Source organism: Zonotrichia albicollis, chromosome 4, assembly GCF_047830755.1.
Source record: "Zonotrichia albicollis isolate bZonAlb1 chromosome 4, bZonAlb1.hap1, whole genome shotgun sequence".
Lineage (NCBI taxonomy): Eukaryota > Metazoa > Chordata > Aves > Passeriformes > Passerellidae > Zonotrichia > Zonotrichia albicollis.
The window spans coordinates 49,433,984-49,454,025 of NC_133822.1; the positions used below are offsets into that span (position 1 = coordinate 49,433,984).

At 40.2% G+C, this 20,042-nt stretch overlaps 1 protein-coding gene across 4 annotated transcripts in view; it reads left to right on the plus strand.

Moving 5' to 3' along the window:
* BEST3 (bestrophin 3) overlaps positions 1-20,042 on the plus strand; it is a 25,156-nt gene continuing 5,114 nt past the window's right edge. Inside the window, exons 1-9 of one of the 4 annotated variants that reach the window (XM_005480593.4) lie at positions 2-248; positions 3,918-4,087; positions 5,764-5,858; positions 6,396-6,629; positions 11,704-11,858; positions 12,557-12,634; positions 13,053-13,205; positions 16,513-16,593; positions 17,898-18,049. In XM_005480593.4, the coding sequence (XP_005480650.2) occupies positions 3,936-4,087; positions 5,764-5,858; positions 6,396-6,629; positions 11,704-11,858; positions 12,557-12,634; positions 13,053-13,205; positions 16,513-16,593; positions 17,898-18,049 (1,100 nt within the window). In that variant the 5' untranslated portion in view covers positions 2-248; positions 3,918-3,935. Of the gene's footprint in view, positions 249-3,917; positions 4,088-5,763; positions 5,859-6,395; positions 6,630-11,703; positions 11,859-12,556; positions 12,635-13,052; positions 13,206-16,512; positions 16,594-17,897; positions 18,050-20,042 lie in introns of all 4 variants that reach the window. The other 3 variants (XM_074539741.1, XM_074539742.1, XM_074539743.1) reach the window with 3 other exon arrangements.

Consider the following 20,042-nt stretch of genomic DNA (forward strand, 5'->3'; position numbering starts at 1 on the left):
GTTCCCTGTGTAACTGACAGGACAGAGCACTTGGCAAAAACAGACTTCCAGAAGTGGAAAGACATTTTAACCCCTGTTCTTGTCAGTCCACTCCTCTCAGGGCTCGGCAGCAGCAACCCCTTGCTTCAGGTTAAGGGAAGAGCAAGGTGATTTTTGCAGATCTGAAGGGGACTTGGCTAAGGACGTCTGAGAAAGAGGAAGGGTCCAGGATTTGCCTTCGGGCTTGGATTGCTGAATCAAAATAGCAGGTCAGTGGATACAGCGTAAGCTCAATATTGTTTTATACTTGGCTTAACTCAAATCTCACTTTCTCTTCTATGCCGTAAACTAAAACATAAGGTGAACAATGACAAGGGTTAAGTCTGCATAGAGGTACTATTTATTTATATATTCTGTAAAGAGCCTTTCATGGTCAGTTAGGAAACATTGATGGCTGTTATTTTGTATTGTGGTTTCTCTCTGAATCCTAATGCATCCAGAAATTCTCAGCCAGGCAAAAATCCCATTTACAATGTTCAATATTGACAGAGAGGACACACTTATATTTTTAGCTGTTTATGCCCAAGGTCTTCTAATGATCTTTCCAAAAGTGGAATAATATATAACTCTCATTTCAGTTTGTGCTTGAGAAAGTTTCAGAAAGGAAATAAACACTGATTAAAAAAAAAAAAGCAGCATCATAGATATGAGTCAAGGTCTCTACAGACACCAAATGGGCATAATTTGTGTTATGTCCTCAAAACTCACAAATCCATACCAGCAAAAAGCCTAACCCTATATCTGCTAATGAATTTAAGGGCAGCATGATAATTAGGAATGTTTTTCATTACACTGGTGCCTGTGGTATCTGATCTAATGTACTCTGTCCTTCTTCAGCCCTGGCCAAAAGAGTGCTTAGGAAGGAATGTGCTGGGGGGCATCGTTACGCTTTGTTCTTCCTGTCCATCTCAGTTTTAGCTTTTTAATTTCCTGTGGCCATAAGTAATGTAGGAAGGACTCTCTGCCAACATGCTGCCCATGAACCAAGGGCTTGGGACCACTCTGCAAGAGCCAGAGTCAGCCCAAGGCTTTACTCCAAAACTTCCTGTTGCAAGGGGAGGCCATACCTAAATGGTTGTTGTTGTCAGAAAAAAAAAATAAATAAACCACAAATGCAGATTTAAATTTGTGTTTGCTGTGTTGAGAAATCTAACCAGACAAACGCAGAGCTGTCTTTCATAGCTTTGTATAGTCAAAACTGTTCTGTAATTACCTAATCTGACCTAATGTATATTTCAAGACTTTGAATTATATTATCCTGAAGTCCCTATATGAACCAAATGATAAATGTTTAGGAAAGCATTTGCTTAGCAAGAGGATAAAACAGAGCATACAATAGGCAAGGAAAGGAAACCAAGGCACCAAAGCCTCAAATTTCTGTAACAGTCCCACTTTTCTTTGCCCCATTTCAGCGGCAGAAAGAATAAGCTGGGGCATCCAGTGTCTTCCAAGAATTTCTGTTCAGAGTCAAGGGCATTGAGTAAGGTGCTAAGAGATGGCTGGACTGTGATTAAATGAAATATAGTTGTACAAGCGGACAAATTGCATTTGGTGGATAAAAATCTTCTCCCAGTCTAATGCATGTGGAAATACTCTTAATCTTGATTCCTGTTATCACTACAGCACTGCATTTGTGGCCAAAACCAATCTACGGCCTTGCAAGACAGGATTTGCTTCAGGTCTGTAGAGAAGGTAGACCCACTTTGTCCAGCTTAGCTACCGACCAGTTTTTGGCACTTTCCACTTTCTGGTACCTGGGAGATGGAATCCTTCCTGAACCTCCAATGCAGAAACTGAGAGTCGTGTTTTTGACACTAATGGCTGCCTTTCTGTAGAGCTGCAGAAGCTCCAAGGGTGTTGCAAGCAATCTTTTTTCCTCTGTGGCCCACAACAGATGCCCAGATACCAGGAGAGACCGGCAGAACCCCTCAGCCCTGCCTGTCTCAGTTATGTGAATTCTTCCCAAAGGTCATCTTCTGTACTACAATTTGCCCTCAGCTTAAAGATCCTAAACAAGAGGGTGACTGTCTAGTCCCCTGTTCTGATATTTGGCTGCCCCCACAGTTAGCAGTTTATGTTTTGTTTCATCCTGCATTTGTCTAACTTCATCCTCTGATTGTAGCCCTGTGTTATGCTGAGGGTCTGGGTTTTTGCCAAGCTACAAGTCCTCCCACTATCAGACATCTTTCCTAGATCCAAGTCCCTGCTGGAGATTTCCCACTGGTGATTTCCATTACAAAGTGGATATTAATGGAGAGATAGAGGCTCACTTGTTGGTGGCATGGCTTAGGCACATGCTCCACACATCAATGGGCAAGATCTAAAGGCTCCTACAATAGTTCCAGGAAACACAGTATATTTTTAAGCATATTCTTTTACCCCATTCCTCCCCTATAGCCCAGCCACAGATTTTTGTCATTGTTCATAAAGCCCCACTTTTTCTGGAGAATGGACATCTTTGCCTCCATTTTCTTAAGTATCGCATCCTAACCTCAAGATTTTTAGCAGACAGGACTGCATTTCCATGCATGCCGGTCAGACAAGTTGGCTCTTGCATTGAACTTCTTAGAGTACAGCAATGACAACAAAATTTTAAAGGTCTGTGCCAAGGCTCAGGAAAAGAAAAAGTACCATCTGGATTCTAAAGACCAAAACCCATGTTTTTTTTTTTTAAGAAAGAAAAAATAAAAACAACATAAAAAATAATCTTCAGCCCCATGCTGTCAAATATCGAGCAATCATTCTGCAGAGGAAAAGAGGCAGCCTGTCAGCAATACAAGGCTTATAGTGTCTTTTCCCTGCTGAGTCCCTTGGTGACTAAAATAAAAACTGGCAAATTTACAGGTGAATTTTAATGGCTTACATTATGCTCTGCATCAGAGACACGGCCAAGATGCACAAAATATTTGTCATCTATTAACTAGGAGTTCAGGTTTTTCTCCCCCATCCCCCCCAAATAGATTTGCTACAGTAGCATCACAAAAATATAGACAAGAATAATATTTGTGATACACAGTAACTTTCTTGAGATTTTGTGATTGTCTTAATTACTCTCTTTCTTGCATGCTGCATAAAACTTTTTTCATTTGCATTTGGAGCTAGGATTTGTTTTGTAAGCATGTGAAAGTTCCTCCAGCATCTCCCTGCACTGGGTAAGCAAGTACCAAACCCAGCACAAAGTATTTACCTGTGTATTTTCAGTTGTACTTTAATTACACTGTGTCTCACACTGCCTACCTGGCAGCCTTAGGGCTTGTTTTGCATGGCCGTGCAATGCTGAAGTATTGAGGAGCAGTCTAGCTGCCAAGGGGAGAAATAACAGCATTCCCCAGCTGATTTCAGCTGCTGTAGTAATTGTTAATGAAAGAGGCAGTCCCCAAATCTCAGTTGTTTTTTCAATGATTATAATTATCACAGCCAACTAAAAATACTGGCCGGGGATGTACCTGCATTTGTGGAATTTAGCTTCACTGCTGTAACCAAGAAGTTGAAAATTTTGAAAAAAATGTCAAGCAGATTTGTTTCCTATTCTTTGCTCACACTAGAGTGGAGAGGTGTAATATGTCCCAGCCACTGCCACCCAGAAAGGTGGCCTCATTCAGTGCTAACTGCTGGGTTTGGGTGGTCATTGACATAGAGCCCAAATACAGCCTTGCACCAGTCAATCTGCAGGTCTCAAGAGGGCTTGTAACTGCATGATTTTTATTTTTCCCTCTGTATAGATATATGAACACAAACACCGTGTATTTATGTACACATATTTTATATGTTTAAATTTACATGTATATCCATGTATCTATCTATACAAGGGTACATTCAGGTTAGGATACGCTGTCTAAAATGCTGTTGGTGTCCTGCTTCTCTTCTACTGTTTCTAGGCCCAGCCTACCACGACGATGACAGTCACTTATTCCAGCAAAGTAGCAAATGCCACTTTCTTTGGATTTCACAGATTACTCCTAAGGTGGAAAGGCAGCATCTACAAATTGCTGTACAGAGAATTTATTGTTTTTGCTACTCTTTACACAGCGATAAGTGTATTATACAGGTACACTCTTTCCAATTCACATCTCATTAAATGTTATGCTGAAGTTTCAGACTTCCCGGAGTTAGACTGATGAATGATGGGGGGAGGTTACTCTTTACTTATTATCTTTTCCTTGGACATTTTCCAATGTGCTTACCTTTCCATGTTTACTTTAAGGTTCCAGAGGAAATATATAGAGTGTCAATGCCGTTTATCATATTCAGCTGATTGTACTTTTAACCTAGCATTGAGCAACCATCCTACTGAAGTTAGACTAAATAAAAATTAAGAGCAAGCTTAGGTTATATAGCTTTTGTCATTCTGACATTGAGCTGTCAGTTGTGAGAGTGCCTCCCTGCCTTAGATCAAAGGTATAGACCTTTTGTTCTCCCTGCAGAACTCTGTCTTTGGTTGCTCAGTGGGAATTTAACACACTCAGAGGTAATCATTTTGGAGTGAAGTTACATAGCCAAGAAAAGCAAAGTTTTGCTTCAAGCTAGGAAGGCATGCAAACTTGATTTTTAAGCTTGGAAAGAACCAAGTAAAGCTGCATGGAAGCCAGACACGGTTATTATCTGTGTGTCACCCAGCACCTGGCACGAACATATTACAAGAATAATTGCTTTTTTCACCAAGGTGTGAATTAAACACCGTATGACAGATGCAATGCATCAATCAGTACAGTGAAACTTTTAATTGATGAAGAATCTTACACAGAAGTATCAAAATTATGGTTCAGTTCTTACTGTGATCTCTAATTAGATCTCTGGTTTTTATTGGAAGCAAGGAGAAAATGAGCTTCAGTTTTTCTCTGATTAATCGCTATTTTTTGTTCAGTAATCTATACCTGTAAACAAAGAAAGAAAATTATAGCATTAATATGTAAAGGAACACCAAAGTCTCACAGTTATTTAAATTAATCTAGTTTAATTGAAATGTCAGGCAATTGAAGACCATGGTAAATACACCACAGAAAGCTTTCTACATGTGCTCCAGTTTATTTCACAATTGTAAGCAAAACCCACCAAATATTTGTTATATGTTCCATTTATAAGAAGTCAAAAAATAACTGTAATACTCACCTATACAAAAAAAAAAAATTATACTGAAGCTCGTTGTATGTCATTAGACACCTTTTCCTGTGGGCAGAAGCTACTACCATGGCCCACTTGGTATCATTTGGTGAATATTTTCCTGATTGCAAAATACAGTTGTTTTTTAATCTTGTGGAAAAGAAAAATGTCATAGGAGTAAGAATTTAAAAACTGTTGTGACAATGTGACATTTTCAAATCAGAGGAATTTGATTGGTAATCTTTTGCAATTCAAGCAGACCTGAGCATTTCCATGAAGTACCACTCTGGAAAAGGAGACTAAGCTCTACTTGCAGACTTAGAGCTTGCTGTCATCTTTGGTCTGTATGCGACAGCAAATTTTTCCAGACATATTGATCCAATTGGTAGTACCATTCAGATCAGTCCTGAGAAAACTACAAAAACCAGGGAATAATACTGTTGCTTCCTCCAGCTTCTTTAATACTTGCCAAAAGTGTTTGGACCTTTCCCTTTAAGAATTTGCTTGAAGGCATTAGCCAAGGTTGCTCCCCAGTGTACATATCTGATTATTTATACATGCTTGCACTTAGTAGCTAGTGCCAGAATATTATGGAAGGACAGATACATTTTATTTTTGCTGCAGATTTTTTCTTACAGGTAGCCAAAAACGGTTCTTTGAAAAATTATCAATTTACTGTGACAAATATGCTGAACAAATCCCAGTAACTTTTGTGCTTGGTAAGTACCAGTTAAATGTGAAATTATTCTTCAACTATGTCTCTGTTCAGGCATTTTGTGAATGTTAGTGCATGGAAGCATTTCAGAGCTGAGGGGCACGTGGGAGGTTAGAGGTTCACAATAGTCATCTGCTTCCAACAAAAACCGGCCTTCTCAAGTTCAAATTGCTTTTGTCACATCAACGTTTAAGCTCATGTTTTTAATATACTAACAAAAAAGGTTTCCATATATCTAGATCATGCCCACTTACACTGATACCTTGTACGTGATCTCCCAATGAAATAATTTTGCCGAGTTTCACTACACAAGAGGAAATTTGGAAATTCATGGGTATGAGATACTCAGCTGGAATGTACTGTTACATTGCAATGTCCATTAAATAATTAGTATTTATTGCATCCTGAGTTTTGACATGGCTTACTGCATTTATTCTGGGAAATATAGCAGCTTAGTGATATGAACAACACTCCGCAAACTAAAATTAAAGTAACTGAAATCCTGATAGGCACTGGATATTTTTTCCCTTTTAACCCTCAGGGTTCTACGTAACTTTGGTGGTGAATCGCTGGTGGAACCAGTTTGTGAACTTGCCTTGGCCAGATCGCCTGATGCTGCTCATCTCCAGCTGCGTGCAGGGCAGGGATGAGTACGGGCGCTTGCTGAGGAGGACTCTCATGCGTTATGTGAATTTAACATCCCTGCTGATCTTTCGCTCTGTCAGCACAGCTGTGTACAAAAGGTTCCCCACCATGGACCATGTGGTTGGAGCAGGTACTGCCCTTCGCCTCCCCAAAATTTCTTTCCTTTCTCTCACAGCTGGGGGCTCAGGGAGGGAAGGAGCCAGCCTCATTTTTTCTTTCCTGTGGCCCCATGTGTGCCTTGTACTAACCCACCTCAAAGCAATCACCTTTTTGTTAGTGACTTAGATGATATAACCTTAAGAGTGCATCTTTAATGTTCTTAAAGTCTTTAGCAACACTATAGACAGTCTTATGTGAATCTACTTACAGACACTCAGGCATATGGAACATTCTCTAAAGTACAAAAAAACCAAAATTGCAATATAGTATGATGTAGTAGGAATGGTGACTTGTTATATGGCATTGCCCCAATGTCTGGGATGTAACTTGGTCTGATGTATAGAGACTGATCTCTGGAGGCATTTCACAAGTACAGCTTTATCCCAATTTTTATTTAAGTAGACTGCATTTTTAATAGATTGCGCATTTTAAGTGTTGTGATTTACTAAAAAAATTCCTCAGCCCCAAGAGTTTTTTCTTTGTATTGAAAAACTTACTTTAAACTTAGTTTTTTTCAATGATAACTAAACTAAGTATTAAACATGTCTTTGCTTTCTGTTTCTTTCAATAACACAGTGAGTGTAATGATGGTGAAGAGAGCTCAGTCGTGTAACACTTTAATTGTCTCTCAAGAACTGACTGCTCAGTATTTAAAGGCAAGGTGTGGCACTGTGCCTTCTGACTGGCATGGTCAGTGTCAGAGGCAGAACAGCAATGCAAAGACGTGGGGATCAGTTCCAAATAAAAGTCATGTTTTCTACTGAATGTCTTGAATTTCTTAAAATTATTCCTTTGGCAGGGATTAGTAAGCAAAGTTTTAGCAAGTTAAAATATGCAGTGTAATATACATATACACATTTAAAATATGTGAGAGAAGCTTTAGATATTAAAAAAAAAATGCCAGGCAGAATGCACCAATCTTACTTAAAAAAAACCCCCAAACCATTTAGTAGAATTCATTGAATTTTAAAGCTCTCTTCCTTGTGTTGTGCAACAAAACTGTTTACCTGAGCCAGTGAGAGGTCAAGGAAGCTTCTGTCACTGTCCCCAGCAATCTGCTTCTATTATGCACTGGAAAATTACAACATTTCCAGGCAGCTAATCCAGCTCTGCCTCCCTATTGCTAAAGACAATCTGTTCCAAAGAGACAGAATGTCACAGCATTGTACCAAAATTGTAGACTGGAAAGCAAGTTTTGATTGTTGGTTTTTTTTTTAACAGTGAAAAATCTTCTACTATAAACTGTGTATATAACTATAGACAGTGTAGTCGGCTCTGCATTCCGGCACTTTTTTTTTGGTACGTTTTAATTCATATTGTGCTGCAGAGCTTTTATTGATGCAGTATTGAGCTTTTCAGGGTACATTTTGCTCCTGTTAATATCCATGACTTAGACAATACCCTGCAATCATCCCCTCCCTAGCTCCCTGTGGCGTGAGATATCAGACTGCATGGGAAGGAGACATTTAATATGAATGTGAGCAGCACAAATCTGATACCTACAGCACAGTCATCATTGAAACAACTTATGATGATTTTGCATTTTGCTGTCAAACTGTGAACTGTTGTGACATAACTATTGCTACACACTTCTCTTTTCAGCAAATGAGCTGCTTAAATTCATAGATTTTAAATTTGAGAACAGTGCCACAATGATCTAGTCTGACTCATCCATAACACAAAGCACAAAAGCAGCATCCTTTATCATGCTGCAGTTTCTGACTGAGCTGTAATACCTTCTAGGAATGTAATCAGCCCAGATTTAAAATTTGGATGGGTGTACTGGAGACTACACTGCATCCTAGGTGACCAGACATTCACAACAGTAAACTTGCTGTTGAAGAGTGACAACTTATTCTCAGCCTGAACTTACACAGTGCTATCTTCTATTCACTGGATTTTGTAAAAGTTTGGGTCCTTCTTTATTTTTAATTAGAAGAAAGCATATTGTTTCCCTCAATGGCTACCTGTTAGCAGACTACATAAAGGCTTGAATGAAACTGAGGAGCTTGACCAACTGTTGGCTCTTTCTATAGGATACAGTCTTGAATGCTGGACCTTCCTTCTGACTCTTTTTCATGTTTTAACACTCCTTATGGAGCTGTAGACAGTAGGTCCATGTGGATTCACTCCTTTATGGTGCTGACTGCTGGTGCACACATGCTGTAAGTGTCAAATGCCCAGCTGCTGTCCTGAGCACAGCAATCATGTTGGCTGCAAGGGGCAAGGGGGAAGCTGGAACTGTTAAAAACAGAGTAATGAGTGAGCAGCTGAGCAGAGAGCACCCCAAAAGAGCTGATGGGAAACAGCAGAGAAACATGAGGTGTGAGCTCAGCAACAGGAGTATCTATGGGTGGCTGAAGAGTGCAGCCCCAAATCCTCTACTGGAAGGAAGCACCTAAATTAATCCTTTCCCACATAACACAGAAGCAGAAAATGAAACTTTTATCTACTTGATCATGATCCTTCTTTTCAAACCACTAGTATTAAAAATATTTAATATGAATTACCTGAACCAGTGTTGTCTCAAGCCATTGAGTTTTGACAGGAGAACTGAATACTCTTTGAATCACTCAAGGGAGAGCATGAGTGATTTTGTCCCAGCCAAGCTTGTGTTCTCATCAATAATTTTCCTGTAATATCTCTTTGGCTGACAATGTGATACTGCTCACATTAGTATCCTTTGATGGTTTATTGATTGCTCTCCATGTCACTCTTCTGAAACTTTCACAAGGATTCAGTGCCCTGTCATTCCTTAGGTCATCCTTTTCATGATCCTGGCACAATGTTTGACAAATATTTCCCATTTTCTGGAGCTACTTCAGTCTTCCAACGCTTGTCAAAACCAGTATTCTTGTTTATAGAGTTTCTTGGTTAAGTCTTTGAATACTTCTAAATAAAAATAGAATGACCATATTTAGAAACCATGTAATTTTAATAACTGAAATTTTATATCCTCCCTTATATTTAATGGAATATAAAGTGTTTCCTTACCACTGCAATAACAGTGAGCTATTCTTAACTGCATGTTGTCTGTATTGCCAGCAGTAAGAGCAATCCAGAATTAGTATTTTCTGCAATAAGAATAGTAGACATTATTAATATTAATCAAAGAGAATATTTAATCAATATTAACACAAAACTTCAATGCCAATTTGAACTTTATAATTTAAAAAATCAGATTTTGTTGAGCTTTCTGAACAGAAGGTGCCCAATTTCAGTGGAAAGTTGAGCTGATCCTTGCTGTTCTTTGTGACCCCTTCAGGCTGAGTCTTTCCAGAGCCTCCAAGTGACTTGCATCCAGTGTTTACTCCAGACTCAATTTTTTGTTTTTCTGTCTATCTGTTTCAGCCTGACAGACACATGTTTTCCTGTCCTGTAATAAGCAGGCTGGCTGGACAAAAGCTAAAGGCAGCCTGAAAGACTGACTTTTAGGAGTCAGGAGCCATGACTAGCAGGTTAATTTGTCTGGTTGCCTGATTATTTCTGTTAATTATGAGAAATTCATAATGCCCAGGGAACTTTTAAAGGCTTTATCTTATTCTGTTCTGAAATTCTATGATACTGCATGAGTACTGTCTCTTGCTGCTGAATATTTCCTCTTCCACAGTGTTTTCTGCCCTGCCTTTCTTCTCAGTAGTTGCAGTATTTCATACCTCCTGTGTAGTCTTGTTCCGACTGTACAATAGTGACATTTTCCTCAAAAAGAGAATGTTTAAGATCACTGTGTTTAGCAAATCTCCTCTAACTTAATTCACATTTCTATGCATCACAACTGAGTTTATATATATTTATTTGTTTGCTGTGTCATGTGTCATTAACTATGTTAGCCATAGTGGACATATTCTTAGTTGCTCGTTGGAGTCTACTGTCAATTCTCTTACTGAATTTTCAGCATTCAAACTTGTAATTGGTTGGCTGGGCCCCCTGTTTTGGGGCTGTCATGTTACTAACTTTACACCCACATGATAGATGTCACATACCTGAGCAAAAACTAAGATCCTTCAAACATGACAATTGCCCCTATGCCAGAAAATACAGGATTTGGAGAAAGGAAAATGTGAATTTTCTGAGGTTGTTTTTGTCAAAGCCTGGGTGGAAGGAGAGCAGCAGAGCAGAGCTGTCTTCCCCAGAGGGGTAGAGGTGCTGCTCCAAAAGGCAGCTGCTCCCTTGCCAGCCCCAGGCAGAGACTGGCTCTGGTGCAGGATTTGTCACACGCAGCCCTGGCTCCTGGTTATGTGACCTTGGACTTGCTTGCAGCAGGGGGAAGCAGGGCTTCACAAGGCAGGAGAGCTCTTCAGGAAACCTAAAACCTTCCCACTCCCCAGCAAGGCAAATTGCCAGGCAGAGAGCATCTTCAGCTTGCAGCCCCACAGCATGTCACCTGGCCCAGTGTCCCCTCAGCAGCGGGATTTCTGTGCTTGAGTCCCTCTTCATCACTTTGCATGCCTTCATAACCCCAAAGGAAACATCAAACAATCTGTCAGGGAAGTGTTTCACTGGCAGAAGGCATACACTCTGTTGGGCTTTGTTTCATGCATGCACTTGTATCCTCTGTTGCTTGCTCACTGCTTTGCAGATATAACAAAAAATTATCAGAATCAGAAGGTCATGTAACAGCCCTTACAATATGTCCAAATGCTTCTGAAAGCTATCATTGGTGAAAAATGTTTCTTGACTGATATGTCCAGTTCCTTATTTTTCTGAAAGCAGAATTTGAAACTAGAGAGTAATTTGTACAATTCTTAGTATTCTACGTATTTACTATCTGTCAGCAGTTAGATATAAGAACACAGTAATAATAAATAATTGCCTATATTGGTAAAGAGGAATTTAGTATAGGTAATTAATGCAAAAAGAAGTTCTTTCAATCAAGATCTATCTTGGATTTTTTTTTAAGAGAAGTTTACTAGTTAGAATGATAAGCTGCGTTTAACAGAGTTCTTTGCAAATAATACATAAACAGATAAAAACATACTCCAAATGTATAGAATCATAGAATAGCATAGAATAAATGAAGGTTGTTTTGTTTTTTTGGTAAATAGGTTTTATGACAAAATATGAAAGAAAACTTTTTGATGATCTTAAGTCTCCCCACCTGAAATACTGGGTCCCATTTGTCTGGTTTGGAAATTTGGCATCAAAGGCACGAAAGGAGGGAAGAATTCGAGACAGTGTGGATCTGCAGACACTGATGAATGTAAGTAACAAAAGAAAATCTACAAAAAACTAATCTATTGTTTTTGAAATTGCTATGTTGCTTTTCACTTACATAATTGGTTTTATTTAGTATGCACAGATCTCCTATGTCATCTAAATGACCTTACTCAGGATTTATCCTGCTTTTCTTTGTGTACCAATGCACACTTAAACACACAGCAGCATTCACTGGGATTCTTTAATATGACTAAGAAGGTATTGCAAAAAGCAAAAAAATGATAAGTAAAAAATTATTGTAACATCACTCTAAATTCATACTTGTCCTGTTGCTTAAAATGTGAGAAATGAGAATAATTTGGCATTTTGAAGATTTTATTATCAGCTTCAGAGAAGATAATCTCCCTGAATATTTCATTATGTGGTAAAATATCATTTTTATGATGTAATATAATCTCTTTCATGTATCACTACACTGTGAATAAAACAGAAGCAGAAGATGAATTGTGAAGAAATACAAAGCATACTAAGCACTTCAACTCCATAAAGTCAATATTCAAATGGGGTGCTGGGTACAGTTATAGTATCAATTTATATATACTTTACCTTCTTTTCTCCCTGTCCTTTTATATGTGCAAAAATAAACTGCAACAAAATATTTACAATTCAGAATTGTATCCCATGCAATTCTATTTTGTTGTGGTTTCTTGTTGGTTGGGTTTTTTTCTTTTTGCCTTTTAGGAGATGAATAAGTACCGATCTTGGTGTAGCCTTTTGTTTGGTTATGACTGGGTTGGAATTCCACTGGTCTATACCCAGGTACTGAGCTATTATCCTGTTAGAAAGTTCAAAACACAGTTTCCATAAAAGGGGGGTTGGTACCAAACATTCATTATATAAAACATTCATAGTCCCAACCTGAGTCTCTGAGATACTGAGCCCTGGTTCACTTGCACAGGATCATGGAGGCCTGGCTAACTATTTAAGGCATATTTAATGCAGAGATGTTTTGAAGATCTTGCGTAATTTGGAAGAGGGGAGGGAAGCACTGAAATGTTCTTCTGTTTCCTGAGTGTTCTTCCTGGCCGTAATTATTCCTGTGGCCTCTGTGCTTGCAATACCTCCTACAGGTTTATAAATTAGATGGCAAAAGGCAGACAAAGGCCTTTGGGTATGGGTTGCCCTGTGCATAAGATTCTATTGGTTCATTATTTCAATGAAGTTCTGTTCTTTGCAGGTTGTTACTCTTGCAGTCTATACCTTTTTCTTTGCCTGCCTGATAGGGCGTCAATTCTTGGATACTGACCAAGGGTACCAGGGACATGACTTAGATATTTACATTCCAATCTTCACACTGCTGCAGTTCTTCTTCTATGCAGGATGGCTCAAGGTAAGCTGGCTTTCTGGACGGGTGAGGGGGAACCCTCCCTGGGGGGCAGGTCAAGGTGTAAGATGTGTGACACGTGTAAAATCCCCAATAAATACTGAAATTACACTAGAGGTGAACTCAGCCTGAAGTGCTCTGTGGTCATATAGAAATATCATGCAATGCATTTTTAATTCCATCTGACAGACCATATGGTAAGAAATGGTGGTGAATCTGAAAGAGCCCATTTTAGTAACACCAATGCCACCACAACTCCAAGGGAGTATTACTCCCACAAGGTCTCAGGACTTGAATTATAAAGTGACAGAAAAGAGAATTAAAAAACCCTTTCTCCCACTCCATTCTGCAGTGGGAAACTATGGCTGCAGACCTGGCATCAGCTGAAAGGGACTGAATGATACTTTCTTATGATCAAAGCTGGAAGTATCTGCTGTTAACCTCATCAGATGCAGGCAATTAAAGGTCCCCAGTTCCAGAGGGCTATGAAAGAGTGTCAGACAATATTGGCTAGAAACCCACTGCACAAAAATGTTCATTAAGAAGAAGAGTTGTAGAGGAATTGGATGCTGCCCATCAGCCTGTTGATGACTGCTAGATAACATGACACAATCAATCTGATAGTTGAGTAATTAATCCACATACCTCAAGGTTGTTCTCTCCTCTGAAACAGACTTGCTGGAAAAAAATTTTCATTGGGGTCCATGTACATTAGATTTTCTTTTGTGTTTATCAATCATGGATGGAAACATAGAGCTAACTTGTCTGTTAGAATATAACTTTTCTGTTAGAATATAACTTTTCTGTTAGAATATAGATTGAACACAGTTGGTCATATACATGCCTTCCCACAGCCAACTCTGAAGGGCAGAGTAGAAAAAACAGCACACCAAGCTGGCAGATTGTGAGGAAAAGTAAAGTGTGTGCAGGACAAGCTACTCTAGTGTTGTGTCCTAGGAAATGAGGGGGAAAGGGATTTTGCTGCATAGGGACCAGCCTGGATGGGAGCAGCAGAGAGAGGAAGGGAGGCTGTACAGTGAAGGCAGCAACTTCTGAAGAAAAGTGAGGCTTTATCTGTAGGCAGTGTCTTCCCATTAAGCTAGAGGGTTAAAAACTGTAAGCTGTTCCTCTGGACTGCCCTGCTGGTGCCCCTGAAATGGGTTTTCCTTCTTCAGCACCCAAGGATGTTCATAGCACCTCCTCCTACAGTTAGGCTCAGAGCTTCCAGCCAACTCCTGACTGTGGCAGCTATGAGATGCCATTGTAACTGAAAAATATTCTGCATCAGGAAATGAAAGAGAGGAGAAGAAGTTTTTGAATGTTAATTTAATATCAGCAGAGTTTCCTCAGACTGGGGGTTCATCCAAACCTTCAGTGCCCCGAGTCAGGATATTTTTGTCTTGAAGGTTACAGCCAGTTTCCTGCTGAGACTGTTGGACTTTGGCTGCCAGGCACCAAAAAGGGCCCTGAGGTATTGACTTCCAGTAACTTGGCAATTCCTCAGAAATAATGGGTAAGCTGAGCTCATTCCTTGGCCTCAAGCCTGGTGTGTTATACCTATAATAAAGGGCCAAAGTTTCCCATTACATGAGACCCTTCTAAATCCCCATTTTCTTTACAGGGACAGATGAACTGCCCAAATACAGAGTTTAGTTGTCCATCACTACGTTATTTTCTGGGGAATAAAGTCATGTCTCACATGCCAGGATGAGGTCAGCCAAAAAAAACCACCACCACTATTTGCTCTGTCCCAGTCCTCACTTTTTTAAGCTCATTTGATAGGTTTTATGGTGGACTTTTGGGTGGTGGTCCACTGGCTTACATGAAGCTGATCCATGTCTTCCCTGAAGAGCCACAATACAGACTGTGTTCTGGTTCCTCCCTTTTGCAGCACTTTCATAGCTGTACCCAGAATTTAGTGCCATGTGAATGAGTGTGAGCAGAGGTGACCCCTGTCTCCTTTCATTGCTCCCACCTTACAGATGCTTTTTATAGTGTTAATCTACTCAGCAGTTCTTTTGCTGTGTGCCCATGCTGGCCTGGGAGGAGGTGGCCTCAGAGAGCGAGCAAGTGCTTATCCACAGGTACAGCCTAGAGGCACACAGGGGAAATATGCAGGGAGCAGCTGCCTCACAGCTATCAGTTATTTAGACATGGCTGTCCATGGTGAGGTTAATGAACAGCACTGTTTAATCATACAGTTGCTTTACCCATATCCACATTAAACCAAGGACCTACTGCTGCTCCTGTGCATGGCCCTGGTGATCACAAGGAAGGCTTGGAAGGGTTATCAGGAATGCCATCAGCTTCAAAACCAGGGTTTAAAAAGATAAACAGATGGAGAAAAGAATGGAGGGGAGAGGATATTTAATGTCAGTGTACCAAGAAACTAGGAAATAGAAAAGCACTCTGAATTTCCTAAATTTTTTTTCTATTTAACCTTTTTTTTCCCTCCATCAGCAGTATGTGCTTACTCTCCACACAATGTACTTTAGTAATCATGGAGTGTTGGGCAGTGTCTGTGGGCATTTTCACTGGATATGGGGAGCCAGAGAGAGTACCTTTCCAGACTAGCCCCCAGACTAAGGTACCTCACCACAAATGTGTCTGAGCTCACTGATTTTGTCCTCCATGGGATGAGCTTCTGCCCTGCAGTTTAACCACTTCAGATACACAAACCCAAGCCAGCAGGGTTACCTGCTGAATTAAACCTGAATTAAAGACAGGTTCTGTCTCTGGGATTTGGCTAGCATGATTTGGCAGAGTTGACTTGAGTCAAGTTTTTTGTATGCTGCTTTTCCTCAAAAGCCCTGGAAGGTTGCCATTGGGGTTAATGCTGATAAAGAAGTAGGGTCTGAGGGCTGAGGTGGAGAGATGAGCCCTGCTCCCTCCAGCAGACTCCAGCTGCAAGGCTTGGGAATACTGATCCCATGGACTGGTGGACTGTCGCAGACAACAGCTCAATAACAGAGCCTCTAGATGCTAAACCATTCATTTAAATGAGCCAAAGCCAGCAGTAAGGAAAGGTAATGACTATTGGATGTGACAATTACCTTGGCCCAGACATGTCTCAGTTCCCAGCAGGCCAGCACCAACAATTGTGATTGACAGCACCAGCGAGGCACAGAGATATGAATCTATAGTGAAAGCAAGCTGTTCCTTGGCTAGGCTGGCAGAACAATCACACAGGAGCTCTAGCTATGATTGCAAGTGACAGGCAGGGAGAGAGAGAAAAACCCAATCCTACTTTCTCGGCAGCAGTAGTCCTGACATGTCATGCCAAACTCTCTTCACTGTCTTGTTTTCTTTCCAGGTCGCTGAACAACTCATTAATCCGTTTGGAGAAGATGATGATGATTTTGAAACTAACTGGTGCATCGATAGAAATTTACAGGTTGCTGTTGTTATTTCTACTTCTAGCTTTACTCTACCATAGGTTATCATTACATCTAATGCCATGTCTTAAACTGAGGAATAAATCAGGGCAACAAGTGCTAGCAAAACATACTCTTTCCCTGAAGGATCACCTGTGACTGTGATACACAGAGTTGGTTTTCACAACCTAATTCATTGTGATTTTGGTATTTGGCCTTTACAATGCCTGACTAAACATGCAAACAGCTGACCTTAAATTATAAAACCACTCTATGCCTGGAAAAACATGTAATGTAGGTCAATCCTGCAAAATCCAAAATTCATTCCCACATAGATAAGAACAAATTTTGGTAATCTGAATGTCTCGTGATTAAAATATTGTATATGAACCTTCCTTTAAAGAGGAAGGCAGCAAAAATAGTAAAAACACTAAGCAGGGCCCTGAACTAATAAGCAGGGCCAGCAGCGTGACTCATGCTGGGATGCTGTCACCCACAGCAGTATCTGTGGACAGCACAGGAGCCAGTGTCCCCAGTCACAGGGGCTGTGAGATGACAAGGGTACAGTTTTACCCCTGATTCCCAAAGAGCCCTGGCTGTTTTGCTGTCAAGGAGCTCAGAGACATGAGGAGGTCTCACAGCACCTTGCTGCTCCCCCTGCACAGAGCCAAGCACAGGGCTGGCTGAGCTGCTGTCGGACTCCAGGAAACCACATCGCAGAGTTAGGGGGAGCAAGGGCCACATAAACCACCAAACTAAGCAAAGCAACCAGAGTAAGCCACGCAGGTATGTGCAAGAATGGGAAAGGACTTCACATGGACAAAGATGCTCTCTGGCTTAGCACCAGGTCAGGATACTCATGCTAATGTGCCTTAGAGCCTGTTGTGTAAAATTGATTAGAAGGGTGTTCACATACTTGATTTGGAATGTCTTAAAATGGCAATGAAGCCTATCAGAAAGATTCTTGACCTCTGGACACTCCTAGGAGCACATGTGTAATACTTTACACAGATTTTCCATAGCACATAAGGATCCCATCTAACTCATTATACATGTGGGAAGGACTTCAATCTGGCACAAATATCTTTGCAGTCCAGAAAATTCAAGTTATGTGAACACCCTTCTAATCAATTTATTCTCTCAGAAGTATAGGCAGATATAGGGGGTTTATTTTGTAGTACTGAGTCTCTTCTAATGCCCAGGCCATCATACACAGCTTATGTTAAAGGGTTTCTGAAAGAAATGACCCAGGGAGTATAAAGTAGACTATTTCATATACTCCACTATGTTGAAAGTGATATGATTTATGCAAAAAAAATTTAAGGTTTCACTTCTGGCTGTGGATGAGATGCACATGAACTTGCCAAGGATGGAGAAAGATATTTACTGGAATGATACCTCTGCCCGCCCACCCTACACAAAAGCAGCTGCTGATTACTGTATTCCTTCATTTCTTGGATCAACTATTGAAATGGGGTGAGTGGCACTAAGGGTCCTTAATGCCATCAGAAAGGGCACCATCCCCACAGTCTGCATCGGCTGGCACACAGCCAGTGCAGGGATGTGGGCTCTGATGATACTCCAGCAGAGAAGGTGGAAATGAGAAAAGAAATTAGGAGGGAGTGGACAGGCCGGTGATGGTGGGAGGGTGTCTCCAGTGGTCCATGTGTTCATCCAAGCTGTGCATACATATCTTAAATTGTATAATCAATAAATAGAGCATATTTGCAGGGAGGGTTTGTTGATAGTCTCTGAACACATATGTTGATAGTCTCTGAGCACAGGATGATACCTGAAGACAGTGACTGACTTATCTTAATGATACTTGCTTTGCTACTGCTTCTTCATGCATACCCAATTAGCAAAGCAGCTATGCCTTTGCTCATTTAGTTAGCAGATGACACTTGAAATCAGTCCAGATTTTTGTGAAGATCAACAACAAATAATCTTAAATGTTTTATGACTTTTTATTGACTAATAATCCTGGCATGGAAGTTGAAATGGCCAGATTTTGTGAAGGTATTTATTTGCAGAGATCAGCAAAGAACAATGGTTACAAAGAATAGAGGGTACGGGATTGCCCCCTGTTGTCAGGATCTACATGAGGAGTCTGTGACAGGCCAGTTAGCTTAGAAGCTGTTAGTTTAAATACTTGTGACATGCTGTAATACAGACAGATCAATAAGTGTAAATACCATCCTGACTGACAAAATACCAGGCAAGAAGATGTTCTCATCTGAAAACCTTTTTAAAAACTTTACAGCAGACATTTTTTAACTTTAAAAAATATCTCAAGATATTTATAATTTTCCCATCGTTTCCCACCTTTATAAAAATAAAATGTCTTTAATTTTTTGTTTAATTTGGCTTTAAAATTGTGGTTTACTCTTTTTTTTCTTTTTTTTTTTTTTTTTTCATTTTTGCATGCATTCTACTACAAAGGACAATGGTTTTATCACACACAGCCTTTTCAGAGGTTATTTCTTTCTGGAAAAAATATAAAATGGCAAAAAGAAAAGTAAAGAAGGAAATAAAAAACTAAAGAAGAAAAATTCATAGAATATAATTTATTTTAAGGTAATTTCTAGGGGGAACAGGTGGCAAAGAAGAAACATCATTAAGTCTGCAAACAATTTTTTAATAAAAAAGTACTTCACACAAAAAACTTAAGGAAGGAGAAAATGAGAAATAGCTCCTGATAGCTCCTGTGGAATGCAAACAGCTCTGATGTGTTGACTTTGTATTAATTATCTTCTCATGTGAACCATTTCTTTGTTCATATTTCTAAAAATTATGGATAACTCTTATGCAAACTTCAAAAGCAAGCTCTAAAAATTCTTCCAAGCCCAAAGCAAATATATAAAACCTGAGCCTAAACCCAAAGTCTTCTCCAGCCACCACAAGCTAACATCTGGAACAAGTTGCCTAAAGAGGTGGCAGGTGTCCCATTCCTGTAAACACTCAAGGCCAGGCTGGATGGGGCCATGAGTGACCTGATCTAGTTGAAGGTGTCCCTGCTCATCACAGGGAGGCTGGATTAGCTGCCTTTAAAGGTCCCTTCCAACATAAACTATTCTATGATCTTCACAAATGCTGGATGAAGTTCCTCTGTCCCTCCAGGTTAGAGCTGCCTGCCTGTGCTCCATTCCTCAGATTTGGCCCAAGCCCCTTTGCCATTCTTGTCCTTAGGCCAGGTAACTGGGCCAGTTTGGCTTGCCCAGACTGCACTGTCAGTGATGTGCGCTGAATTCACTGGCACATGCAGCAACAGCTGTTCTCATGAAGCAGCAAGGCTGTGCAGGAGAAGAGTACCAGACACACTGTCATGCCCCAGAAGTAAGTGAGATTTGGCCATCTGAGTAATTTCAACCTTTTTTAAAACTGTTGTCCTCTGCTTCCAGCAGTAGCTTTTTCACTGTTGCTATTTTTCTTGAAGGATTCTCCTGAAAAGGTAACTACAGCACTGAGT